The 26,892-nt window shown below is 40.0% G+C and overlaps 1 protein-coding gene across 1 annotated transcript in view; it reads right to left on the bottom strand.

The window, feature by feature from the left end:
* CFAP58 (cilia and flagella associated protein 58) overlaps positions 1-26,892 on the bottom strand; it is a 109,332-nt gene that overhangs the window by 64,465 nt on the left and 17,975 nt on the right. Inside the window, exons 4-10 of the mRNA XM_053668660.1 lie at positions 25,423-25,571; positions 22,729-22,885; positions 21,663-21,857; positions 19,045-19,182; positions 16,957-17,116; positions 13,373-13,455; positions 9,840-10,031 (exon numbers count right to left, since the gene is read on the bottom strand). Coding sequence (XP_053524635.1) covers positions 9,840-10,031; positions 13,373-13,455; positions 16,957-17,116; positions 19,045-19,182; positions 21,663-21,857; positions 22,729-22,885; positions 25,423-25,571 — 1,074 coding nt within the window. The remainder of the gene's footprint in view (positions 1-9,839; positions 10,032-13,372; positions 13,456-16,956; positions 17,117-19,044; positions 19,183-21,662; positions 21,858-22,728; positions 22,886-25,422; positions 25,572-26,892) is intronic.

Here is a 26,892-nt window from a genome sequence, read left to right as displayed (position 1 = left end):
TCAACGCTGAGATGTGGTAAACAGCATGGAAGGTTGGTCCAGGGTCTGAAATGAACAAAATTAGAAGATCTGAGACAAGGAGGTCTAGGGAAGAAGCATGTGGATAGATCTGAAATAAAAAAAAATCCCTTCCCTTCTTCATTATTTCTTTGATCCATATCTTTAGATTCACAATGAGATACCACTTCACACCAGTCAGAATGGCCATCATAAACAAATCAGCAAACAACAAGTGCCGGCAAGGGTGTGGGGGAAAGAGAATCCTAGTGCACTGTTGGTAGGAATGCAGACTGGTGCAGCCACTGTGGAAAGCAGTATGGAATTTCCTCAGAAAACTAAAAATGGAACTGCCTTTGACCCAGTGATTCCACTGCTAGAATTATACCCTAGGGATGCTGAAACACCAATTCAAAAGAACCTGTACACCCCAATGTTCATACCAGCACAATTTACAACAGCCAAGTGCTGGAAGCAGCCTAGGTGGGCCATCAGTAAATGAGTGGATCAAAAAACTATGCTCCATTTACACAGTAGAATAATATGTAGCAAAAAGAAAGAAGAAGCTCCTACCCTTCGTGACAGCATGGATGAAACTGAAGAGCATTATGCTAAGTGAAATAAGCCAGGAGGTAAAAGACAAATACCATATGATCTAACCTATAAGTGGAACCTAATCAACAAAGCAAACAAGCAAGCAAAATAGAACCAGAGACAAGGAAATAAAGAACGAACTGGCAGTAACCAGAGAGGAGCAGGCAGGAAATAATGGGGAGAAAAAAGGGAAGGGTCAACTCAAGGAACAAGTATATAAAGGACCCATGGACAAGACAAGAGGGGGTGCAAAGGATTGAATGTGGGATGGGGTATGAGGAGGGCAGGAGAGGGCAGTGGGGGGAAATGAGGACAACTATAATTGAACAATAAAAATGTTGTTTAAATTAGTAGCAGGTGGCCTTTCAACATTACCACCACCAGTGACTAAAATGGAATAATTGTGAAACCTGAATAAGGCACACGTGACTGGATCAGTTATGTGGTTTATTATTTTTTTTTAAGAAAGATGCTCTCTTGGCCTACAATATAATCTTTTTATGAATATGATGGCCTTTTTGGGGGGTCATTGAAGTGAATAGATTGAAGACACTTTGAACACATGATCGGCATTCAGAATATCAAGCAGCACTTCCGAGAAGAGAAAAATTCCCTTCTTCAATCATTCTGAGAGACGTAGTAACAAGCGTAATCCTTTGCACAGACAGAGTGATGCTCCAGAGAAAGGATGCAGTCAAGAGCATTTCTTTTCTGGGCATCCAGCTAACAGGATCCATCTCTCTGCAGCACAGTGCACAAAAATCACAATCTTGCGTCTTCCTTCTTAAAGCTGGAAGTAGTAGGAACCCAACACGATGCCAAGAAGATCAAAGGCATTTAAGTTAAATGACAATAGGTGGGGGAGAAAGTACTGATACTAAAGAAAAAGACAATTTACAAAGTCCTTTAGTTCTATGTGTTGGGAACCAATTTGTTCTGATGGAAATCACTCAAAGCAATGCCACACAGGAGTTCCAGTCCTGAAAACTCATAAAATGTGTGGGGTGTTACTAAACTACTGAGGAGCAAAACTTTTAGTCAGCAAAATGTCCCACGTTAAAAACGGTTTATCGGAGAATGTGGGATGCCAGCAGTGGGGCTGGAGATTAATTAATTGATTACATTTTAGATACCTCAAACCAACACATGAGATAAATCACACCCAAATATAGAAAGTTGTATAACAGCCAGGGAGTTGGAGCTCCCAGTATTTGTAGGCCTGTTTCCGAGGAACCCGGAAAATGCTTATGGTGCACAATCAGGGTGCAGTCCCAGTTTATAACCTACTCCTTCTACCTTTTCTTTTTCTGTTAAAGCAACCTGCCAATAGAAATAAGACTGAGATAAAAATCAATAACGCATTATGGAAAGCTGCAACGTAGTCAAAACATTATATAGACAAAGGCAGGGTAAGAAAGTAGGTCACTGAATTTGGAACCCTTTAACTGGCATTTGATGAAATATCAGGGCAATAATCTCCTCAAATAAGTTTTTCTGACTCAGTGTCAGTGTCTGAATGCTGATAATGCCTTTACCTTCATAATGAAACTGAAAAACTTACTCTCTGAAGAAAAGGACCTATGTGCCCAGACATGTGAGATTTTAAGCCTTAATTTTCTTGCTTTCTTGTTTTAGCCTCTATGTTAAATGTATAGCAGCGTATCCATGTTTCTGTCTTTTAATAATATATTACATTATATTATATAATGATGGATATAATCATGCAATAGCCACCTCAAGAGGGCCATTATGAGGATCTGAGTGAAAAAATGCATATTTGTACCAGTATACAGGTACCTAGCATAACAAAATTTAATCATTTTATAAATGCTAATAGATTATCATGATAGGTTAGCATTATGTCATATTGTTTTATCAGGAATTAAATAAATCAGTTTGATTTTTCAATGGATCATATTCTGTTCTGTGGGAAAATAGTGATCCATAACACACTTCTTTTATTATAATACAAAAACCTTATAGTTGGCATATGTCCCCTTGAAGTTCCTCTCCAGGGTTCTAGCCTATTAAAGATGCTCTGTGTAAAACTTCAAATAAATATCAAAGAAACAGGAGCTTCATTTCATTATGAACTGTCTATTCAGTGAACAATATTTCTTTGATCTTTTGCTTTCCACTTACTTCCAAGCCCTTGAAAGCACATTATTATTCATTTCTTGGAACCTCAGTCTAGAAGAGCTTTGCTTGACACTCTTTAGGCAAATAAGCAGAGAGTGAAGAAACCTGTAAGCAGGGATGCATTGTGAAAGACTGCTTTTGGGCATGGATAATGTCTGGGGGGCAAAGGCCAGAAGTTTCATATTTAGCATGAATACAGAGGGGCCCTAATGAGAGCTGAGTGCATGATGTGCAAAATGCTCCTCAGACTTAATAATTCACTACAAATGGTTTTACCTAGAATTTGTTAACAGTTCAGAAAAAAAGTAAATTTGGTGGACCACAACTTGTAACGCCATACCCAGTGCCTCCCAACTTATTTGAATGGTAAAAGTTAGAGTGCAGCAGAGGAAAAACCATGAGGATAAAAAAATGTGCTGAAACACTCTAATAGATTAGTTTATGGTTCCACAAATATTCACTCCCTCTCCTTGCTCCGTCCCCTTCAAGGAAGGAGTCTATTTGCCCTTGCTGTTGAGGTTGGGCCTGGACATGTGACTTTTCAGAGCCAATGGGATGTCAGAGAACGTTAGGCAGATAGAGTGCCATAAAATGTCCTTGTGCGGTTAGATTTGTCCTCTGTGTTTCTTCCTTTCTCCAAGAGAATACCATGCATCCCGGAGGATGAGAAACATGTAGAGCAAAACTGGACCCAACCACCTGCCCTGGGTCAAGCCCAGACAAGCCCAGCCTAGATCCTGACCACCAGCCAACTGCAGGTGTGTCAGTGAGAAATAAGTGCTTATGCTTGCCTGCCAGTGAGATCTGATGGTTGTTTATCAAGCAGCAATGTTATAGCAAACGTCTACTGAGACAAACACATTAAGAAAAAGTTTGGGATTCTGAGCCATCCAATTCTGGCTCAAAAGGGGATCTTCTTTCTCATTTGCAAGTGCCAAGTTTGATTAATAATATGTAATGTAGGGCTTTCGACCTCTTAAATTTCACCATTTATCTCTACAAAGAAAAAAACAGAAGGCAAATTTTGATGCTATTTTTGCAGCCCAGAGAAAAAAAGCGACCTCTCCAGAAGCCACACACACCTAAAATTGCCAAGGATAATCCAGATAACATTGTCCATTGTGACATGTTTCAAATGAATTTAAAGGGAGGGCAGACCATAGCGATACAATTATTACTGAAGAATTTACTATAGACACCTAAAAGTAAGTCTTTGACTTGTTAATTCAGACATCTAATTAGGCTTCCATTCATTCTTTCAAAAAAATATTTGCATGCATTCCTATTTAGTGAACAAGTAACAGTTAGAGCTCAGAATTGAATAAGCCTTGTCCTCAGGGAGCTTGTACTGTAAAGCGAGGCAAAGGCACGTAACAGTACGTTACCAGGATTTCCTCACCTACCAGGCAGGGGAACCAAGCACAGAGAGGTGACAGGGGTGACTTTTAGTGGAGCTCCTTGGGAAGAGTGGGATTTGATTTGTTCCTTGAATGAAGGGCAAGGTTTTATTCATGGTTTTTTCCCCTTGGGGGAATAGGATACTAAAGTGATGCATAATCATTTTAGAAAATTTTAAAAATATGGAAAGCACAAAACAAAGAAACTAAAACAATCTGTATCTACACATACCACCCAGATATAACCACAATTCATACGTTGGTACATGTCCTTCTACTCCTTTTCCTATGAAAACACAAAGGCACCTGGACGTCTGCTTTGTCTCCCTGCCTAATTCTCAGAGGGCGCTGTTCTTTATCACTGTAGGTAAACAGCCAACACACACACACACACACACGCACGCACGCACACGCACACACTCACACAGCTTTCTTCCAGGGCAAGTCTCTATGAGACTCCCCTGTCACTGACTGCACAGCTGTCTCTTCATCTCCAGAAAATATATTCCCAACACATCTCTGATTTGGGGCTCAGTTTCACCATCGGGGACCAGCTGTCAATATGTTGGTTTCTATTTCCTGACTTCCTATCTCCTATCATCTCTTTGATGATTTTCCTCTTTCATTTTTTACCCCTTTGCATTCCAGGAGAACCACTCAGGTTTGCCCTCCACTGATTTCATTTCTACAACATCAGCTCTGTTCTTCACTAACTTCAATGTGGATTTTAAATCCGCCATTGTTTTCATTTTGTCTGGGTTTTTGTTCGTTTGTTTTTCAGTCTCTTTAGAACTGCTCCTTATCTTATCCATCTCCTTCATTTTATTTTATCTTTGCTTTACCCTCGAGGTCACGTCATCTTGGGCTTACAACTCAAAGATAATCACATGTCCTTCCGGGATCACCCCGCCCTTAACAACAACAACAAAAAGTCAAGAATATCCAATCTATAAAGCAGGAATTGGGGGCAGAATTATATTTCTCATATTTATTATGGTTTTAATTTTCTGTTTTCATAGAATTCTAGATTGCCCTTCAGCCCCTTGTCTCTTGCACATACTGACCCCTTTCTATGATGTGTGCCCTCACTTCCACCAGCACCCTATTCCTTCCCCATTGCACAGGGCAATCCAGACACGGGGTTGATGCATCAGAAGATTTGAGGCACAGAGCACAGTGCATAAAATTAAAACCTAACAGTGTGAGGCATACCCCTGGATACTCCCTGCCGGCCCCCTCTTCCAGGAGAACCCAACCTACTGCTTTGGTGTTAGTGTTTTCTGCTCTCCTCTCTCATATCTCCTCCACATTTCCCTCCTCCCTCCTCTCCCCAATTTCTTTTACTTTTCTAACTTTCCTTTGATTCACTCTGGTTCATTGGACCTCACCTTACAGACCAGTGCAAAGATCAAGGTATTTTAGTAAACAAACACTCTTCTTTACATTAGACGAAACCTGACACTAATTTTTTGTATATTTATACTCTTTGGAAGAAGCCGAACATTTTCTCAGCATTTTCTTCCACTAGGTTGAGCCTTAGGAAATCACTGAGCATCAACTGCTTTTCACTTACAAAAATGGCCATTTCAGAGGGTTCAACCTAAGTATTTTCCCACAGAGGAATTTTCAAAGCCAGGCTTTTGCCCTGGGGCTTCTCGAGGCCATTTCCTTCTCTGCTTCAAAGGCGTATTTTTTCCATAGGCCCCATTAAGCTGCTTTTTTCTTTATTCATCTTTGAGCAAGGCAGGATTTATTACACCCTAGGAGCAGCTCTATTAAGGTATCACAGGATGGTGATGAATGCACTTTCAAAACTACAGGTGGAAACACAGTGGTGTGGAGAGCTCTGTCTGCTACCCAACCTCTAGTATTCTTTGATTTAATGACACTGGAGGACCCCCAGGCCTCAATGCCCATTCCTTACCCTCTGATGTAGCCGATGGAAAACCATAACTCCTAGCATGCCCCACTTTCAGGGGTGATGCTCTCTGCCCTACCACATCCCTAAGCCACCATCTTCAGAATGCACTGGGCAAGCAGCAGTTCCACACTGCCTTCCCGCTTGTTCTTTGGGTTCACCATAATTGCCCCCAAAGCTAGGCACAAACAGTTGACTAGCAGGAAGGTGGAGTGACCTGGTCAGTAGAGACTCTGAGTCAGCGGAGAGAGGGTGGGAGAGTTCTAAAGCATCTTTCTAGCTCTTCACAGGTGGTCTCTTTTCTGAAGTAAATTCAAGGAACTATGGGTTGAGGTCCAGGTAGATCTCAGCCCACCTTTGTGGGCTTTAAGATTCTCATCCATTCTCTCTTCTACTTCAGCATCCAGCTTCATGTCAGCCTTAACGTTCGATGCTGTTAAAAGCTTTTGCCTATGTCTGCACCTTACTGGCACTTAACAATAAGCTGAGAAGAGCTATATTCAAATGCCACCTTAAAAATACTGCTGGGCTATTTATCAACAAATTTATTTATTTATTTATTTATTTATTTGCTTCTGCATTTATGAAACGTTTACCAACATTTACTATGTGCCAAAGGATTATTCTAAATCATAAAAATAAATACTACCTCATTTAATTCTCACAGCCACTCCAATCTATTTCCTATACACACAGATAAAACTGGAGGAAAACCCTACATAGTAAGACAAAAGTAGGTTTACAGTTGTGAGTATACAAAACAGTTTATTCTTGTATTGTTATTTATATTTATTAATTACTGTATTATTGTCCATCCAAATAACTGTGAACCTACTTTTGCTCCACCCTCTATAATTTTGCATTTTGTTTTTATCAGATTCATATTGTGAACATGTTGCCCATCTTTAGAAATCTTTTTCAAGCATGTGATTTTAATGGTAAATAATATTGTACCAAATAAATATAGCACCACTTATTTTAAAGACTGCTCTTTTGTAAAAATTATTGCCTTTCTTATTTTTCCATAGATTCAGTTTTAAAAGAAATTGCTGGACCAAAAGGATAAACTTGGAACAAAGTAAACTCTAGAAGTAAATGGAAATATCAGCTTCATGACATCCTCCCCAGCCCTTGATATTATTCCTCAAAACCCTATAAACAGAATGTACGAAAGATAACTTTCTGTTTGTGGAAATAAGGGATAGTTGTGTGTGTTTGTGACAGAGAAGGGGTGGTAAGGAAAGACAGAGAAAAATATGAAGAGAAGCAAAAAGACATTTAGAGCCTTCATAGGAAGCCCAGAGATGACATGAGTTGCTATAGCAACTGATATATGCTGTCAGGGTTGAGAGAGAGAAAAATGATAATTGATAAATATATTCTAAGGGCTTTTGTTTAAATTATTTAGGTGTGATATTATATAATCTTGTGCAGTTAAACATCAGAAAACTTGTGAAAATAGAGTTGCCAGCAAAACTTGGTACTAGTATCTCTCCTTCACAAGGAAACAGAGAAAAATATACAGTCCCACATTAAAATCAGTGCCAGCACTCTCTCATTCATCATCTGTTTATTTGTTTAACAAGCATTTTTTTGGTGCCTAATATTTAGCAGCATGCTAGGAATGAGAAAATAAGTAAGAGAAAGGCCTTGCTCCCAAGAGCTTACTGTAAATGAGGAAAAGCAAATGCAAAAATAATCATACTAGAAGATAATAAGTGCCATTTCAAAGATATAAACAAAGATCTAAATTAAGATGTGACTTGCTCTGCCTGGGGAGTCAGAGCAGGCTTAATCTTAGAGATGAACATGAGCTGGGTAGTGAAGGACGAACAGGAGTTTTCCATGCAGAGAAGGGGAAAAAAGACCTTCCAGGGAGAATAAAGAGCTTGGATTCAGTCTCGTAAGTCAGTGCATACCAACTGTTGTATCTTCATGGGTGACAGGTATACACAAATATACTAATTCACTCTATTCACTAGATGGCCAGGTGAGGTGGGACCCAGGCAGCTAGCATCCTTAGGTTGGTCCCCTCCAGCCCTGAACAGTCTCACCCACATCCCCACGTGCTGCAGACGTGTTATTGTCTACATGTGCTGTGATGCAAAAAATGTTAGGAAGCACTGCCCCAGGTGGCAGACAGGTAACAAAGGTTGGTAAGGCTAGAATAATTTTAAGAGCACATTAGAATGTTTAACAGTTAGCTCTGACAGTGTAATAGCAGCCAGGAATGGAGGGAGACTGATTATCAGTAAGAAAAAGTGAGAGGCTGCAACAGATCATGTGTTCAGGTATATTCAGTGCCTCACCATATAGGTCCCTCCTTTAAGAGGATCATTCTCCTACCCAGGGCATATGATCAGACTTCACCATGTGACTTGCTTTGGCCAATGGAATATGACTGAACAAGCCCTGTGCTCTCCCCTTGCTGGGAGAATCTCTGAGAGCATCACGAAGGTCCACTTTACACTGCTTTCCCTCTGAAGAGGCCAGCACATCCCAGAAGAGTCCGTTGGAGTGAAGAGGACATGAAGCAGGGCTGAAGCTGACCCTCAAGGGCCATTAATGTGAGCAAAAACAGGACTTTGTTGCTATAAACCCCTGAGATTTGAGGGTTATTTGTTACAAGCTTAGCTGACTAATACAGAGGCTAATGGATTAGCATGAGCCAGAGAATATGAATGCCTGAACTGACAACTAGCCCTCTTAGAGTCCATAAATCAATCATGGGAGCTCCTCAGATGATTAAGTCGGAAGAGAAATGCTGATTTTCGATGGCTCCCAATTGGAGGTATGAGATTCATCTAGGGTTGGACAGATCATATGCCTTGTACTTCTCTAAACTTATATTCTGCAAATGTGTGCTCAGAATTTATTTAGCCCAAATGGGAAGAAGACATAAAACTTGTTTCCCACTTTCTTTATGTTTATAACTCAAATATCTGTTGTGCCCCTCATCATCTTTGAGATTCCACTCCAAATAACAAAACAAAAGCATGCAAGACCATCAGGAAACACTGTGGGATTTACTGCGGATTTCACTGAGGAGATGGAAGACACAACTCTGCAATCATGGCAGACAGCACTTTGCTAGGGGCGAGAAATCTCATTACATAAGTCTTTTCTCACAAACTCTCTTCTCAGCCTCATAGCTAAAACTTTTCTTCATTCCCCAGCCCCCACCCCTGCCCTGAAACCACTGCTCATTGCCATCTGTAAACGCACCAAAAACAATGCCAGTCTAACCACTCAAGCTTCATGCAGGCAATGTGCTCAGACAACTCCCTGAGGTCATTCTTAAAGAGGCTGCCTGGGCCTTCTCCCTCGTAAGCAGTTTATGAGAAGTGGAGCCTGAAACTTGGCTACACAGTGGAAGGATTTCCATCGCTGGTGAAGTTTTAAGTTTGCACTATTTTTAAAATAAAAATGCTCCTTGAATGTGTGACACAGGTCGCTGATGCCAGTATTCACTCACCTCTTAATTTGAGGTCCTCTAAAAAGATGATTTTCTCAGTAGGGCAACAGGGAGGAGGGAGAACCCAGGAATTAGAGAAGGGGCTCAAAAGGGGAAACTGAGGTCCCCAAACACAAGCCTTGCCCATTTCTCTGTTTGGCCCAGCATCACCACCAGGGCAGCTTTTATGCAGTCAGCTCCATTCCTCTTACATATTCACATGAACCACAGGCTGAAATCTGAATAAATCGTCTTTGTGACAGTGGGACGATCAGAAATGTGACCATCAGAAGCAATGTGCAGGTGCTCCCTCCGCCCATGTCACCGAGGAGTGCCTTACCTTTCGGGTGAGATCACTGGCTTCAGTGATGTACCGATCTCTCTCCTTTTCCAGTTGAAAGATGATCTTTCTCTGCTTCTGAGCCTCATTTCTGTAGTTCTGGATCTCTTCCTCCAGGTTCCTCTTGGCCTGCTCATGGAGCTTTACCAGTTCTGTCTGTTTCTGGGTCGAATTGATGGCCTTGAGAATATTCTAAAAATAACAATGGCAGAGCAACCTCATTACTTAAAATGTTTGGGGATTTGGGGTTAAGCTTACCCTGCCCCAACCCTAAAACAATCAGATTCATTATTTTTGAGATGGGTAAAGACAATCGTATTCTCTATAGCTTATTAAGAGTTGCTGTGTTAATTTTGCACAAGATACTTTAAACACTCCTATAAAGGCACTAAGCGACCACAATATCCCTAGGAAATAGCACTATACTGCTCCCAGGAAACAGACTGAGAAGTTACACTACTTGAGAAGTTCATATAACAGAGGAATGGAGGAGCCAGGGTCTGAACCAAGGGCTGGCTGACCCCAAAGTCGACCCCATTCCAGCTCTAGTCTTTTTCTTGTGAGCTTACAACAACTAAATTAATCATGTAACAGGCTTTGACCACAAAGTAAACTAAAACCACCTTCTTAAAAATGAAGATACCTAGGCCCTGGCTGGTGTAGCTCAGTGGATTGAGCGCGGGCCTGCGAACCAGACAATCACAGTTCGATTCCCAGTCAGGGCACATGCCAGGGTTGCAGGCAGGTTCCCTGCAGGCCAGTTCCCAGCAGGGGACGCACGAAAGGCAACCATACATTGATGTTTCTCTCCCTCTCTCCTTCCCTTCCCCTCTGAAGATAAATAAATAAATAAAATCTTTTTAAAAAAATGAAGATACCTAGAATTAACATATAATCCAACAATTTTATTCCTGCTTACATACCCAGAGAATAAAAAACAGGTATTCAGACCAAAAAACTGCACATGAGTCTTCATAGTAGCACTATCCACAAAAGCCCAAAGGTGGAAAAAACCCAAATGTCCATCCACTGATGAAGAGACCATGGAAATGTGGTATATCCATATAGTGGAATATTACTCAGTTATAAAAAGGAACATAGCATGATTGAAGACTGGAAAGAGTGTGCTGAGTTAAAGGCCACATAGAATATGACTCCAGTTATGTAAGTACCCAGAAGAGTCAAATCCATAGAGACAGAAAGCAAATTAGAAGAAAGAAAAAAAAAAAAAGAAAGCAAATTAGTAGTTTCCAGGCTATGGGAGGAGGAAGGAGTGGGGAGTAACTGCACAACTAGGGTTCCCTTTGGGATAATGAGAATATTCTGGGACTAGATAGCAGTGAATGTACTAAATGTCACTAATAGTAAATTAGTCTGATTTGTATTTTAACACAATAAAAAATAATTAGCCCAGTTTTTTTAAATGTATATGCCTATAACTAAAAGCAAAGAGATTGTGAATAGGTTTGGAATGGAACACAGGCACTTATATTTAAAAAACAAAAAAACTGCCCTGGTGATTTCTGATGCTGACATGGAAAGACTTGGGCTTGGCTGTGCAAGAAGCCAGGTTGTTTTCTGAAACATGGAGTCAACAGCACTCAAGTTTGGCAGCCGTGCTCAAGTAAGAGCGTCTGCTTCTCTATCCATAGTTGAGTGGACCAAATGACCCTTCTTCACAACTTTTGAAATAGTGCTCTTCAATGTTTGCAACTCAGTAGAAGATGTAAACTTGGGAACTATTGACAATAGCTATTTTCCTGCCATATGGACTGGGAAACAGAGCAAGACCATCTGTACTGAAAGAGTGGAATAAAGCAAAAACTCAGCCGGACTCTAGTGAAGAGAGAGGGCTTTCTGTGTATCTCAAGAATGCCAGGCCAGGCTCCCATCAGTTCCTGGGTTCCATGAGACACCTCGTAGTCCTTTGCCAATCTAACCAATCAGACCTGCAGCCAGGTCTGAAAAGCAATGAAACGGAAGCAGGTAAAATGCACATTAAACCTTGCTTATGTGATGGCGTAGAAAACAGAAAAGGTTAACTTGATTTTCAAATATTGAACTAAACATTTGCTCTGTAAAAGACAAAGCCACTTCAATAGGACACTGGAAGAACCAAAATATATTAACATCGCTGCCTGTCAAAACTATGTCAGCCATCCAGTCAGTGGAGGTGGCATTTCAAGTCAGTGGGGAAAGAACGTATTGTCAACAAAAGTCGATCACATACCTACAGGAGATGGAGCGCTGTGCTAGGTAGGCACTAAGAATGCAATGGCCAGGAAAGGAAAGAAAGGATGCCTTGTCCTAGAGGAGGAACTGTCATTAGTCAAATCGAACAAATAAATGTAAAAGTGATGTTGAGCTATGTGTTCTGTTGTGGCAGAAAATCTATGGGTTCTTTACCACCATATATAAAATATAAGTGGACTAAATATAGTGCATGTTAAAAATAAATTTAAAAATCTAAATCTAATGATATTGTTCACATGCCCAAATTTATAGAAAAAAAGAATAAACAGTTTCCAGGATTATGCCAAAAAAAAAATCAATGATTTTGCTAAGGAGTGCTCTGCACCTAAAGACATTTAATCTATAATTTCCTGAGATTCGGTAAATAGTGTACTTTAAGCTAAAGGGTAACCTGTTCTGATACCATTTGTTCAACTGAAAGAAACAATGAAGAGTCAGAGCGAGCTTTTCACAGGCTGCATCCACGTTGCTGAGAGGAAGGCCTCTTGGCCGGAAACCATCAGGAGTTGGTTCCGAAGCAGGCTCCCACTCTCCACCTGGCTGGCCAATCGCTCTCTCCTCCCTGAAGGAAACCCTTGAACAGGAAAGTTTATCCTACACCTTTGAAAGTAGTTAATCTCCAATTAACGAGTGACTCTCAATGAAAGGAATCTTCTAGGGACTAGAGGAAGAAAAAAGTGGGTGGGGGTCTTGCTTTAAAGGAAGGATCTCCAGGCCTCAAGCTCCTCCAACCCCTCTTTCAGGTTTGGACTCCATGGAGCTCAAAGACTAGGTGAAGTGAGAACTGAAACAAAACCCAAACCCTACAACAATCCTGAAAAGATGGAGGCAAAGTCAGAGACTTCATATCAGCAACCAGCCATCCTGATACCTAACACCTCGAAGTTAAAATTTTACTAGCCATCAGTTGTATTTTCCAGATTAGCAAAAGTGGCAGATTATAGATATTAAATTCAGAAATTTTAATCAACTTTGGCAATTTAGGATGTTAAAAGCACACCAGCAATAAAAACAGAATCCATAAAACACTCTGAAATAACCTGCTAGTTTACATGCTAATTCTCCAAAGTTCCTTTGTGCTCATTAGTTGATAGTGCAGTTTCAAACCCCAGCCAGTGAATGCGGTACTGCAGACAGCTGCGAAGAGGAAAATTGAGCAGCATTATTTATTCTAATCTATTTTGTTTACCTCAGAGTTTCCTTTCCCCGTACAACCTGCTGTAGGCAGATATTATAGCACTAAAGAAAGACATTTACCAATGTCACCATAATAAACTCACCTTGTTTAACATGTCCCTTTCTCTCATAAGCTCATCCATTGCTTTCTTATTAAGTTCTGCTTGCTTCTTGGAGGCTTCCACCTCTAAATCACCACAGAGAAAAATAACAATAAATAGGAAGTCAACCTACAAGAGAATCTGCCAAAGCCAAAGTGATACAACTGCTGCTTTATAGCTATACAAGTGCAGTTTATTAACTGTTACACAAGCTTCATTATAACTGAGTTAGGTCTCCCATGTCGCAGCAAGCAGACATAAGCTGAGGCGTGGCGTGACTCTCACGTGCCCAGGGTCTGCAGCCAGGGGGTGACAGAGCTGAGACTGGGAGCACAGATTCTCCGACTCCACAAAGTTCTGATCTTTTTGAATCTTTCTTATTATACAAGTAGTTAGAGACACAGAAATTAGAAATAAAAATAAGCAAAAAGAAAATTTCATATCAACTTCGATCTATTTAGATTTCGACATATATCTTTACAGAGTTTTTCTTATGCAAATTATATGTCTATAATTATAAATATATACATTCATATATATGCCAAAGTAAATCATATTACACATATTGTTTTATAACTTGATTTTACCATTAACAAACATATAATGAATGCCTCCCCATATTATAAATGTGCATCTACATCCAAATTTTTAATTACTGTGCATTTCACTATATGAAAATGTGTAATTTATTTAGCCAATCCCCATTCTTAACATTTAAGTTGCTTCCATTTTATTTATTTATCTGTAACTATAAGCAACAATCCTGTACAAGTTCTTGTTCATTTGTTACTCTAGAAGTGGTCTTCCTGAAGCAAGGGGGATTTTAAAAAGGGACATTTCTCTCCTACTGCCAAATTTCTCTTCAGAGAATTAAGAGCAATTTAATTCTACACCCAAACTATCATCAGGCATTATCATTCTCTTTGATCTTTGACAATCTGATAGATTATTAAAACCAGCATGCCTGTATTTAATTTACTTTTCTTTGACTAGCAGTTGACTACTTTTCATGTTTAGTAACCATTTATTTGCATTTCTGTTTTTCAAATTGCCCATACTTCTCCTTTGCCCATTTTTCTCATGAATTGTTTATCCTTTTTGTAGATTTTTAAGAACTCTTTACATATAATAATAACCTTACTAATTCTTTGACAATATTTTGGTTAATTTGCCTTTATATATAGCCTTTGGTACATTAAAAAATAGCTTTTATTTCACTAAATCTCTCAGTCTTGGCCTTATAGTTTTCATGTTTGGTGTTATTTTTTCCCAAAAAAAGTAATTTATTGTCATGCTACCATTTTTTACTAACCAACCCATACTGCACACTTGTATGAAACAACACCTTCATCTTAAATGATAATCTTGGGTCTTTCTGTGGCCTTCCCAATCTTTCCCACTGATCTACTTATTTAGGCATCTTCACTCTACTATTTAATTACTAAAGCTTTATAATACACTCAAACACCTGGCAAGGCAAATGCCCCTCATCGCTTTCAGAATTCTATGGCTATTGTAAAATGATTTTTCTTCTGAAAAACTCTAGAATCAGTTTTCGAGTCCCAGCAATATAACTCAGTGAAAGTTTATGGGCAATATTAAATATATAGATTAATTTAGACAGATTTATATCATTACTACATTAAGCTTTCTCATCCAGGAACTTGGTATATCTCACCATTTTTCAAGTCTTCCTTTACATTCCTCAATAGAATTCTGTAGCACTTTTAATATATAGGTCTTGCAGACACCTTGGTAACTTTATTCATAGATATTTTATTACATTAGTTGCTATTGCAAAAGGGAGTTTTCCCATCATATATTCTAACTGATTCTTTGTACAAAAGAAAGCAATTGATATCGATATATTTACTTTATAACCTGCCATCATATTCAACTCTTGTTAGCTCTGGCAGTTTTTCAGCTCATTTCTTGGGATTTGTGGTATAAAAGCATATGGAGGACCCACTGTTCTGCACGGCATATGCAATGCCAATCTTTGATCAGGCAGATGAAAAGGAAGAGGTCTCTGAGAAGAAATAATGGTTAGTGATGTCTACAAAATCACAAGAAGAGAGAGTGTGCTGACTTCTGTAAATATGATTTCAGGATGAAGAATTGGGTTCGACACTAAATATGTAATTTCTTTTTCAAAGCTTAGAACTACTGCAAGCAAAAATACAGAAGTTTAAACATGGGAGTGTTTTGAAAGTCACTACGTCCATTACGAAACGAGGTCTAGGTGTTCCATTGCTCTTCTTAGCTGTCACTGTAGACATAAGATTGTAAACTGATGCTGGATTGTGAGCATGCTGAAGGCAGCACCCTCCAGGCACCCAATGCACCCACAGTGCCTGCACATAATAGGCACTCAATTTATTGAATGAAGAGAATAAGTGGATGGAGAAACTGTCAAGATAAAAGATTTTTCCCAGATGTCCTAGAAGAAAACAACAGCTGCACTTCTCCAAGTTTACATGACAGAAGTTTCTAATAATCTTATCTGGAGATTTAAATTTTGCCTACATGTATGTTTTTATGCTTTCGCGCATTTTGTCAGTGATTACAACTCACGGCAGCCCTCAGCGGGTGGTTGCAGTGTTCCTGGCTCATGTGGTCTGGTCTAGTCAGAATTCAGCCGCCATCCTCTGTCTCCAAGTCCAGAACTTTTTCTGACATGCCCAATTTAACTAGTATACCCTTTTTTCAATTACATTCTTTTCACAATGCGATGGTAGTCTGTCTTATTACTTATATAATAGTAATATACCAGGATAACAATAGATGACCTTTACTAAGCGCTTACTATGTGCCAGGCACTTGTCCCCATGTGTTTCATGTGTATTAGTTTATTTTATCCCTCAACAGGTAAATATGATGGAGCTGGGATATGAAGCTAGGCAGACATGATTCCAGAGTTTGTATCCATAATGGTTTTTCTGTGCTATACAGCCTCCTGCAGCACTTAAATTTTTCCTCAGCAGGCCAAGGAGAGAGCTAGTAGAACAAGCATTTGCCCTATGGTAAAGCACCAGGAAATAGAAACTAGAAGCTATTTATTTTTGTTCCACTGGTCCTGGAACCACATTGCCTCAAATACTGCTAATGGGAGACGTTCACTTTAATTTATCCTCCATCCTCTGCAGGAAAAGGGACTACTACTGCTAAAGGTCATGTAGAACCCAGACCTAACAGCATAGATGTTAGTGACCCCACTGACGAACACTGAGCAATGCTCTGGCCTGGATTTACCGTGTGCCAGTAAAGTCTGGGGAAGAATTTTTTAAGGTATTCAAAACAACGTTTCCTCCCTGCTGCCCACCCGCAAGTTTGAATGTTGTCTTATTGATAAGACAGCAACTCAGTATGATAAGTCTGGCCTGCTTTGGGTTTGTACTCACAGAGCCCTGGGTTGCTGAATGACTCAGTCACCAATGAAATGTTTATAAACAATTTTTGTAAATGATGGACATGGACAACTGAGTGGTGATCGGGGAGGGGAGAGGAACATAAGGGGGCTAAATGGTGATGGGAAAAGTACAATAAAAAAAGCTTTTTTAAAAAGTAGAAAATGATTCTCGGTTTACCTCTCTCTAATCCCAAGATCTGATTTTTCAGAGTGTCCTTGTGCTGTTCCACTTCTGCCTTCTGGTCCTCAATCTGGTGCAGTTTCTTATGGATTTGCTCTCTGATTTTGTTGAGCTTCCCAATGTCAACACGCATCTGACTAATTTCTTCCTCTTTGGCCTGTAATTATGAGAGAGAATTAACCAGGGACACTCAGTGAATAAAGGGTCTGTGACTGGATGACGGCAAACTCAAAGCCAATAAAAGAAAATTCTACCTGTGTCACTGTGAAGTTGTTCTGTCAGGTTAAATCAAAACACCTATTCTTTCATTTTTAGGGAAATTGAAAAACACTATTCTCTGAATAAAATATGTGACTAAATAGGCTAGGAATAAAGACTGATTAAACCTGATGTCTCAAGGCACCCCTAAATATTGAATCAAACAATATAAGAATACTGAGTTGTGGACATCATAAATGTGTAAATTTTGTGTATAGACACTATATTCAATTAGCAGTTTTCAGACTCACAAAGTGATCTCTCTCAGAAAGCTATTAACATGCCATAAAGTATTCAAATACACTTTTGTACCCACATGGCCGCTGTAGTTCAATACACACACAAAAGGAGGGACTCTTCCCCTCAGAGCATGTTACCCTGTAGGTGTGCATACAGACAGGTAGACGGGACAATGTCAATGTGGAAATCCACATACTACCCAAAGGTAACAAAACATCAATTCTAGCAAAAGAAAGCCCCATATTTTTGTCTATGGACTTCAAGTGTTATGAATTTTTAAAAATTCAAATTAAATGCATATTTCAAAGTGTTGCCATTCTTAGAAATTACTGGGAAAGCAACCAATGACACTTCTGCATATAAAGGTTAGCAATGATCCCCAGCTCTTGACATTGAAGAGACGGAACTTAGTTGAGCATCTTATCCTCCGATTGTAGGTAGAAGCAGAATCCCATCCATTCAGGACCTGGTAACAAAAATCTATCATTTTTCAAGGTGCCCCATTCACATTATCAAAGGGGAGAATTAATGGCATAAGTACTTGTACTTTAATTTCACCTTAGGGGCTAATATATTATTTTGCCTTGAGTAGACATTTCATTTCTGCTTCCACTTACAGCATTCTCATAAAAAATGGTTTCTAGCCAAATCATTCTGGACTACTTTACATGTTCCTCAGTCTCAGGTCCTACAGCGTCCATATTAATTGACCTAAAGTCCCTTTCGGTTACAATAATATGTTCTAGCTAAATAATTATTAACCCAGAGGCCATGCTTAGACTTCAGAAAAATTCTGGAGACTCTGAGATGGGATGCAAAACAAGACACAAGGTATACAATCAGCATGCGTACCTGTGTGTGCACATGTGTACACACTTTTGATATATTCTCAAAAGCACCTATGATGCAAAAACTGTCTGAGTCACTACTTGAATCTAAGTATTATTCTTGATTGGCCACTCACTTTATACCCAATATTGTCACATAATCAGAGTAGGGTTTACAGATTTTTTTAGAATTAGTGATAAACATAAAATTGCTCTGTTAAGCATGTAGGCATAAACCATGTACCCAAGCGTAAAACTGCTGTCCGAACTTAATTTGCAAGCACGCTTCAAGGAGAAGAGGGAGAAGAATAGGAATTTACATTGGATGGAGCAAAAATCATGCTTCTACAATCCTGGAAATAAGTACTCAACAGAACCAGTCCATCCCCCACCCCACCCATTCCACCTTCTCCATACAAGTCACAGAATGTAATCTGACTTCTTTGCTATTCACTCGTGTAAATGGCTTCTAGCTCTGGGCAACCAATGACTTGCAAGGCTAAGTAAGTCACAGAGATGAACATCTGAGCTAGTTTTGGAAAGCATTTGCATAATCATATGATCAATAATCAGGTTTGCAGTTTTGTAAGTAAGAATGGAAGCTACGCACTGTCTGCTTCCAGGCATAAAGCAATCACAGTAGGCTTGCGCCTCTCTGATGTATCAAGGCTAATGCAGGTTATAGAACCAAGGGCTCAACCACATGGCAAGCCTGTATTAAAAGGGATTGAGAGAGAGAGATCTATCACTGGATGGTTACTTTGAGCTCCAGTGCCTTCTGCTGGTTTTCCTGGCATAGCTGCTCACAAGCCAAACTGTGCTGTTCGTTCTCCTGCTGAAGTTTAGAATTTCTCATCTGAAACTGCTCCAGTTCCTTTGCAGCTCTCTCATTCAATATCTGGAAGAGGCAGAAAGAGCTGGTTAATGCTTTTTAATCTGATTACAAAATCTGCGTATCTACACAGGAAGCCTCACAAACCTCCTGGGACAATCACAGCAGCCACGCTGTTTTCGTCTTTGTAGAAACGGTTCCTTATCCCCAGTGAAAGCACTAACCCACTCAAATATGATAAATGTTAAATGGCTGAGGCAAATGATGCCTTATAATGAGTAACACAGAGAGAATCATTGTCTTTCTGAGAGCCTTGGGAAGTCATGTTCACAGGTGGTGGATAAATATTTTAATACCTGTTTGCCATTTGGCAGGCTTTGCATACACAACGATTGCTATAATCATTGCAAATGAGTTAGAGATTCAAACGAGGTTTATCTGCTGTGGGTCTTAGAAGCTACATCTTCAGAAGCAAATCCTGCATTAGTGTGCCTACTGCATTCTCCGGAACAGAACCATTCACTAACACCTATACAGAGACAACTCCCCTTAAATCCGACTTAAGTCAAAACCAGGCAACAACAGTGGGATGATTTCCAGCTGCCTGAGTATCAGCCTGCTTTTCTTCTTCCACACCTTGACTATAAACATTATAAAAACAGAGAATTAGATTTTAGGGGACCATTTCTATTGGGAGAAAATTGGGGAGATGGAAGGATCTCAGATGGGCTGAAGGGAAAAGGAGAGAGAAGATAGATACATAAAGCTGACCTTTGGACAACACAAGGGTTAGGGGCGCCCATCCCACACAGTCAAAAATCCGTGTATAACTTTTGACTCCCCCAAAACTTAACTATAGTCATCCCTCAGTATCCAGGGAGGAATTGGTTTCAGGACCCCCCTAGGATACCAACATCCATGGATGCTTGAGTCCCTGGTATAAAATGGCACCAAACAATACATATAATCAGCCATTTGTGAGTGTGGACGCCCAACTGCAGATACCTAACTACGGACCAAAAACACTATTTTTGATCCATGGTTTGTTGAACTGGCGTATATGAAACCAGCAGATAAGGAGGGCCAACTGTATATGTATTAAAAAACATCTGCATCTAAGTGGACCCGTGCAGTTCAAATCTGTGCAGTTCAAGGGTCAGTATAACTTTCACATAAGCGAGAGTTAAACATGAAAAGAACCCATCCAATTTCCCACCAATTGGGACTAAATAAAATACAGCTGGCTATGCTGAAAATGAAATTGTTTGACATGAGTCCTGGATATTGCTAAACAAAGTGCTATAGTTTTATCATGATGTCCAAAATTCTCTCAGCTTTCATGCTTAAAGAAGTCTCATATTTTTCTCAAGGATACTATGCACCGTATGTTATCTATTTTATTTCTGGCTCTATATAAAATAAATAAACCAACTGACAAAGAAATGTGTCCTAATATCTATTTTTTAAATAGAAAAATGCTATATGGCTTGGCAATTCCTTGGAAACTTCCTCAGAGAAAATATTTTCAAGAAATGACTTTTTTTCAATTACATGAATTGCTTCTTTAAGAAATGAGAAATGACAGACTAGACTTATTACTAAGTTACCTTAAACCACTGTTACAGGGGAAATGTTAAAAAAAAAAAAAAAAGGACCTTATTTAAAGTGCATAAAGATTGAGTGCGGCTCCCTGAACTTGAAAGTTAAAAAGAAACCTGTTAAGCTCCTCATCATGGCTGCATCACAGCCAGTGAGGTTTATCCAAGGCAGGATTATTGCTAATTGAAAATAAGATAAAATACAAAATAAATAAGCCTGTAAAAAAGTAAATCATGTTATAGTCACACAATGGAATACTATACAGCTAGGAGAGTGAATGCTGTACTGAGCTCTGCCCAATATGTTATCTGCAGTCTCATCTGGCTATTGAGCACCTTGAAATGGTACTGATGCAACCCCAAGAACTGAACGTTTTATTTTCTTTCACTTTAAATAACCAAATTAGGCACATGCAGCTAGTGACTACCATGCTGGGCCGTGCAGTTCTGTAACTACAGGGCAACAACATGAATGAATCTCATGGACAGAATGTGGAGCAAAGGAAAATCAACACAGAAGAGTACACCTGTGTGGTTTCACTTTTATAAGGTACAAAAATGGGCAAAACTCATCTCTACTCTGCATTCAGCATAGAGATGACCTCTGGAGGAGGGGCACAAGCAGGTGACTGGGGTATTGTATCCTGGGCTGGATGCAGGTAACCAAGTGGAGAAAATTCATCGAGCTATACACTGGTGACTTACACACTTTTCTATGTCTATTATATCGTGTTAATAAAATTAACCTGTTGGAGCCGAAAATAAAAAGGAGGGCACATATCTACCTATAAGAGCCACTCGAAGTGCTAAGTATCTTTGTTACCAACATCTAGAACGAAGGGAGTTTGCTGCTTTCCAACGAAAATACAACACGTGCCAACAGACCACAAACAAAGGCACGGTTCCTATTTCTGCGGGAACCCCCAGGGCAGCCGGCACCCCACACACCTTCTGCTCCTTCAGCTGCGGCTCCAGCCTCTGAAGCTCCTCCTTGCTCTTCTGCATGTACTGCTGCAGGGCCTTAATCTCCATCTGCCTACTGTCCATGTCCGTCTGAATCTGCTTGAGCTCTTTCTCTAGCTTCTCCTTCTTTCGAGTCTCCCTCATAACTTCATTCTGAAGTTGCTGGATTTCTTGTTGGAACTATGGGCACAGAAAGGACAAGGGGGAAAGAGATGAACCCCTCCCCAGGACGGGTCTCAACCAGCTGAGCCTCCCCCTCGGATCCTTCATTTTCAGGGCAGTCACTTTGCAGTAGCATTTCCCCTCAAGGACAGTCCCCTTTGAGCCTCAGTATAAAAACTTGTCAAAAATGTTCTGTTTTGTTTTTCAGAGTCTTGTCACCAAACGTCCACCCTGATGGTGGAAACGAATCCACAAAGAAGGTATAAAATCCAGTGAAGCCCAGAATCTAGAGAAGTTAAACATGGAGGGAACTCATCCAATGCTCCAGCCTTGGGCACAAAATAAAATAGCCAACTAGCCTAAATATGAAATTGTTTTTTACATGAGTACTGCATATTGCTAAAGAAAGCACTATAGTTTTATCATGGTATCCAAATTCTATAAAGGGCCTTTCTCTTACCTCACGCTCAAAAAAGTCTCGTTTTTCTCCTAGAGATGGGACTTACATTGTATATTCTCTATTTGACTTCTGACTTTAAATAAGTGTTTGGAAGTGTGCATCTGGATGGCTTGCTTACAGTGGAAAAGGTCAAGGGAACTGCTTCCACCATCCCCGGATGCCAGGCACCCTGGCCTTCAAGGGGATGCCTTCTTGGGCCAGAACTGTAAGCAGTGCCCTGCCTGCCTCAGTGACTTCCGAGACAGAGAAAGTTGAGAAGAGTGACTCCAGTCAAACTGCCCTTGTGGGAACCAGCCAGAGAAACAAGCAGAACAGTGGATGCTTCCTTCAGGCAGCAGGAGTAAACAAGAGAGAGGGAGCCTGGGGAAGGACTGAATGTCCTCCTGGACAGTAACTCCCCTTCACGGAGCCCTCCATGGCAGGGCTGACCTGGCTGATGGTGTGCTCCACCTCTTCTCTGCTTCGCTCCATGTCCTGCTGCTGCGCAGCCGTCTGAGCTAAGGACTCTCGCAATTTCACAACTTCTGACAAGAGCTGGTCTCGCTCCTTCGTCACCTCTTCTTTGAATTTCAGTAAATCTCGGATACTTAAAAAAGCAGAACACCGGAGTCAGACTAAATAGCCATCTGTTCAGGGGGACTTTTTATCATCCTCTGAGCACATGGTCACCGGGAAGCCTCCAGATCAAGGATCAATGCCCTTCAGGTGTGAAAGGGAAAGACGTTCATGGGAGCTGTTTGTGAGTTATTAACCAAAAAAAAGAACTGCCAATAACAATATGCTGAATACAATTCCCTTTCTTATACTTAAGAAATTACAGCATCGGGGTGTGTGTGTGTGTGTGTGTGTGTGTGTGTGTGTGTGTGTGTGTGTGTGTGTGTTTATAGGAATTATTTATGGAAGTCCAGAAAACTAGACACCCACTGGTAACTCATCTCTGAAAAGTGAAATTTAGGGTGGAAGAGTTGGGGAAGAGATTACTTCTTAGTTTTCACCCCTCTGTGTTATTTTGAATTTGTTACAAGACCATAATTACTATTGTCAACTTTCATAACTAACCCTAAGGAGATGTGAATTTAGGAAACTACTTATTTACAGCATCCACTGGAGAGCTATGATCGTGGCTACAAAGTCGAAAGCGAAGCATAAACACAGGCAGCTAGGGCACAGTGCCACTTGTCTATCCATTGACCACAGAGCACAGTTTCTCCCAAGGAAAGGCAATCCACATCGAGCGCTTACAACAGTAAAGTCTGGGAATCGTTCATGATGCCAGTTTGTAGAGAGTGTGTGACGATATTTGTTGATTTGAATTGTATACCAGTTACTTCTGCATTTCAAAAACCATTACATATAATTTGTCATGATTTTCTGCAGAATTGGCATTTTGAAAGTAGGAAAACTGTCTGCTACGACGTGTGCAGCAGAATTGTCTAGAGCAAGGCAGTACTTTAGAGCTGAGGAAGCAGAGGCCCATGCAGCTGACAGGCACCATCCTTTGACTGCTCAAAACACAATAATTTAATAATTTTTATTTATGAACAACTTGATATAACATAAAGGGGCCTTCAAATCCACATTAAAACTCTTCTCCAGAAACAAAACCTCAAATTCTAAGGTTACCATGAAAAGAGAAGCTACACCTGAATATACTGTTGAAGATAGAATTCTGGATGGAGAGTTTCTTCAGTTTTCTTCCTCAACCATGTGCCAATTCTCATTAAAACGTCTCCTAACTGGACCAGACCCTCATGTTGCTCTTCAGGAGTTGCTCTGATTATGCTTGACTTCTTTGATAGGAAAATAGAGTCCATCATGATGAGCACCATATCTATTTGTCTTTCTACTCCCTCCCCTCACACCTACACTCAGAGCTATGTCTCAACATTGGATAAGCGCATCTAGAGAGCATTAGCTACCTAGACAGCAGTTAGATTTGGTTAAAGATGCCTAAGGAAGCGTATGTGCATTCCTGAAAAATGCAAGCTTTTGCACGGCCTACACAGTGCTATGCTCCTGAAGGGAAAGTAAAGGTGTCTTTATTCAGGGAGTTCACAGACTAATGGGTGCAGAAGCACATCAACAAATAACTTCAATACAATGTGACTGATGTCATACTTGAGGTAGGGGATGGGTCTTGCAGAAACAGAGAACGCAGTGACTCTCTGCTTGGTCATAGGGTCTGGAGGTGGGGAGGAAGTTGAAACAGAGATGCTGGTGGCAATGAAGTTAAGATACTGTTTGACATGACTCTTGAAGGATGCATAGTTGTTTACAATATGGAGAAAGGAAGAAAAAACATTCCTGGCGTAGAAAACAATGTGTTCAAAGGTATGGAGTCATGAATAAGCAGTGTTGCTGGATATGAATCTAGCAAGGCTGACTGGGGCAGGTCTAAGAAGGCTCTGAAAGACATGTTCAAGACTTTGGGCTTCATCCTTTGGGAATGGGAGCTGTCAAAGGTGTTTATGCTGGAGATGAAAGCATGCAGGTACGTGTTTCATAATCAGAAGTCTGGTATGTGGTATATCGTAAAGAGGGGAGGTGTCTCTGTGAGGGCAGGGAGATCACTTAGGAGTCTACAGTCAAATCCAGCAGAGGATGGGAAGTCCCAACCAAGGCACTAGCGCTGGCAATAGGGAGGAGAGAAATGCAGAAGTAAAGGCTGAATCAACAAGACAAAGTTTTAAGGGAGAAGGAGAGGGAAGGAAGTAGAGAAACTCCTTTTTCTGGCCAAGAACCTGAGAAGCTGGAAGGATGGTAATTGTGGGGAGGGTAGGGGGAGGAGCTGGAAATCTGGACAAAAAAGCAGCCAGTTCCATTCCACACAGAGTTGAGAGAAATAAACCTAAAATCTTTACTCATTTTGAAACTGTAGTACTGACTCTTACACACCCAGAAGTTTACTATAACCGTAAACTAGGAGTTTTGGGGTGTAGAGAAAGGGTATATTAAAAAGAAAAAAAAAAGTAGCAATAGACAGAAAACAATCACCAGGAAACTAACAAAGAAAGAGTATCTTGTGTCCCATTCACAGTGACACTGGCAAACTCCAGGCTGCCTGTTGAAGGAGTTCTCTGCAAAAGCAAGTCAGACATACACCAAGAAGGCTGCGTGACCTACTTGCTGTCCTGGTCCATCGACAGTCCAGACCCTTGTTCGACTAGTTTGGTTAGTTTCACTATTTCCTCTTTCAGGGTAAGAATTGTCTCCTTCGCCTTCTGCTCTTTATCATAGGCTGAGTCCACCATCTTCCAGGCCTTTTCAATTTCCTAGATGGGCCACAGGACATCAGTGGAAAAAAAACAGGCTAGGTTTCAGGATGCAAGACAAACTCAATAAACAGAATAATAAAACAACTACAATGTAGTAGTCATTTATGGAGAAAGAAGATTATATACTATACAGTGTGCATTAAATTTATATTGACTTACTGAACTGTTCAACACAAGCTAGTCAATACCAGTCTTTAGGGGAGTATTGGAAAAGGGTATTTGTGTGTGTGTGTGTGTGTGTGTGTGTGTGTGTGTAGCCACAAAGCTCACAGACTGCAAGGGCTGTTATAAGTAGGAGGATATTTCTAATAAAAATGTTAAGATAGGTTTACAAAATTAAAAGTAAAAGCTTATGAGATTTCCCAGTCCAGATATTTTATTTTTTAAAAATAAGCTTAAAAAAATAAGCTTTGTCACATAAAGAATGATCATGGATCCAAGCCTTGTGAAGCTCTCAATAAGAGTCTAAATAAAAAAACATATTTTGCCCTTAGGTCCCAAGTGAATTCCTGATGGCTATGTGAGCTTCAGAACAATACATAGCAAGTTGGTCTTTGCTATTTCCTAATTGTACACAGCAGCCTCAGTCATTCCCACTTCCAGAAACTCAAGCTCAGGCCTTCTCATCAAATGCCTACAGGGGAAAAAAATACCTGTAGCAGGGAATGGGAACAATGACTTCTGTAGTTTGGGCTTCCTTACTATTATGAGATGCAATGTTGAATACTAACATAAACATAGTTAAAAGTGAATTACAGCCATCAAATAAATGAACAAAGCACAGTAAATATTGCAACAGCCTTAAGTTTTACCCCACTAATTAATCTCTTGCAAAATTTCATCCAGTGCAATGTAAATCCTTTATACAAGTAGGAATCTATTCACTTACAGTGAAAATATCCCACTTTCATGTTGACAAGGAATAAAATGGGGAGGTAGAGTATTTAATTTAATTAATAAATTCATGTTATTACAATAGAGAGAGATGATTCTGGTAAACTACACATGCAAGTCAGCAATTCAAAACAAAATGTCAGTTCATGGGACACGTTCTTCTGTGGCAACCATATACACTCTGTGTCCACAAAACTAATGAAAGGTATTTAAATGAAAATGTGATTATATGGAGATCTGTCCAAATCAACTTTAGCAACTAGATTTTAATCAACTCATGACTTTCATTTTTGGTTTTTACATTCACAACAAAAAGGGGGGGTGTTCTCATTGTAAAGTGAATTGAAGCTTTCTTTATGTCAATTTTTCAGCAAAGAGAAGAAACTGACTACAGGAAGAAAATAACACTTTAAGAAAAGACATT

The sequence above is a fragment of the Artibeus jamaicensis genome, unplaced genomic scaffold (genome assembly GCF_021234435.1).
Source record: "Artibeus jamaicensis isolate MK-2021 breed Jamaican fruit bat unplaced genomic scaffold, CSHL_Jam_final contig_490, whole genome shotgun sequence".
Lineage (NCBI taxonomy): Eukaryota > Metazoa > Chordata > Mammalia > Chiroptera > Phyllostomidae > Artibeus > Artibeus jamaicensis.
This window is presented reverse-complemented; position numbering and strand designations above follow the sequence as displayed.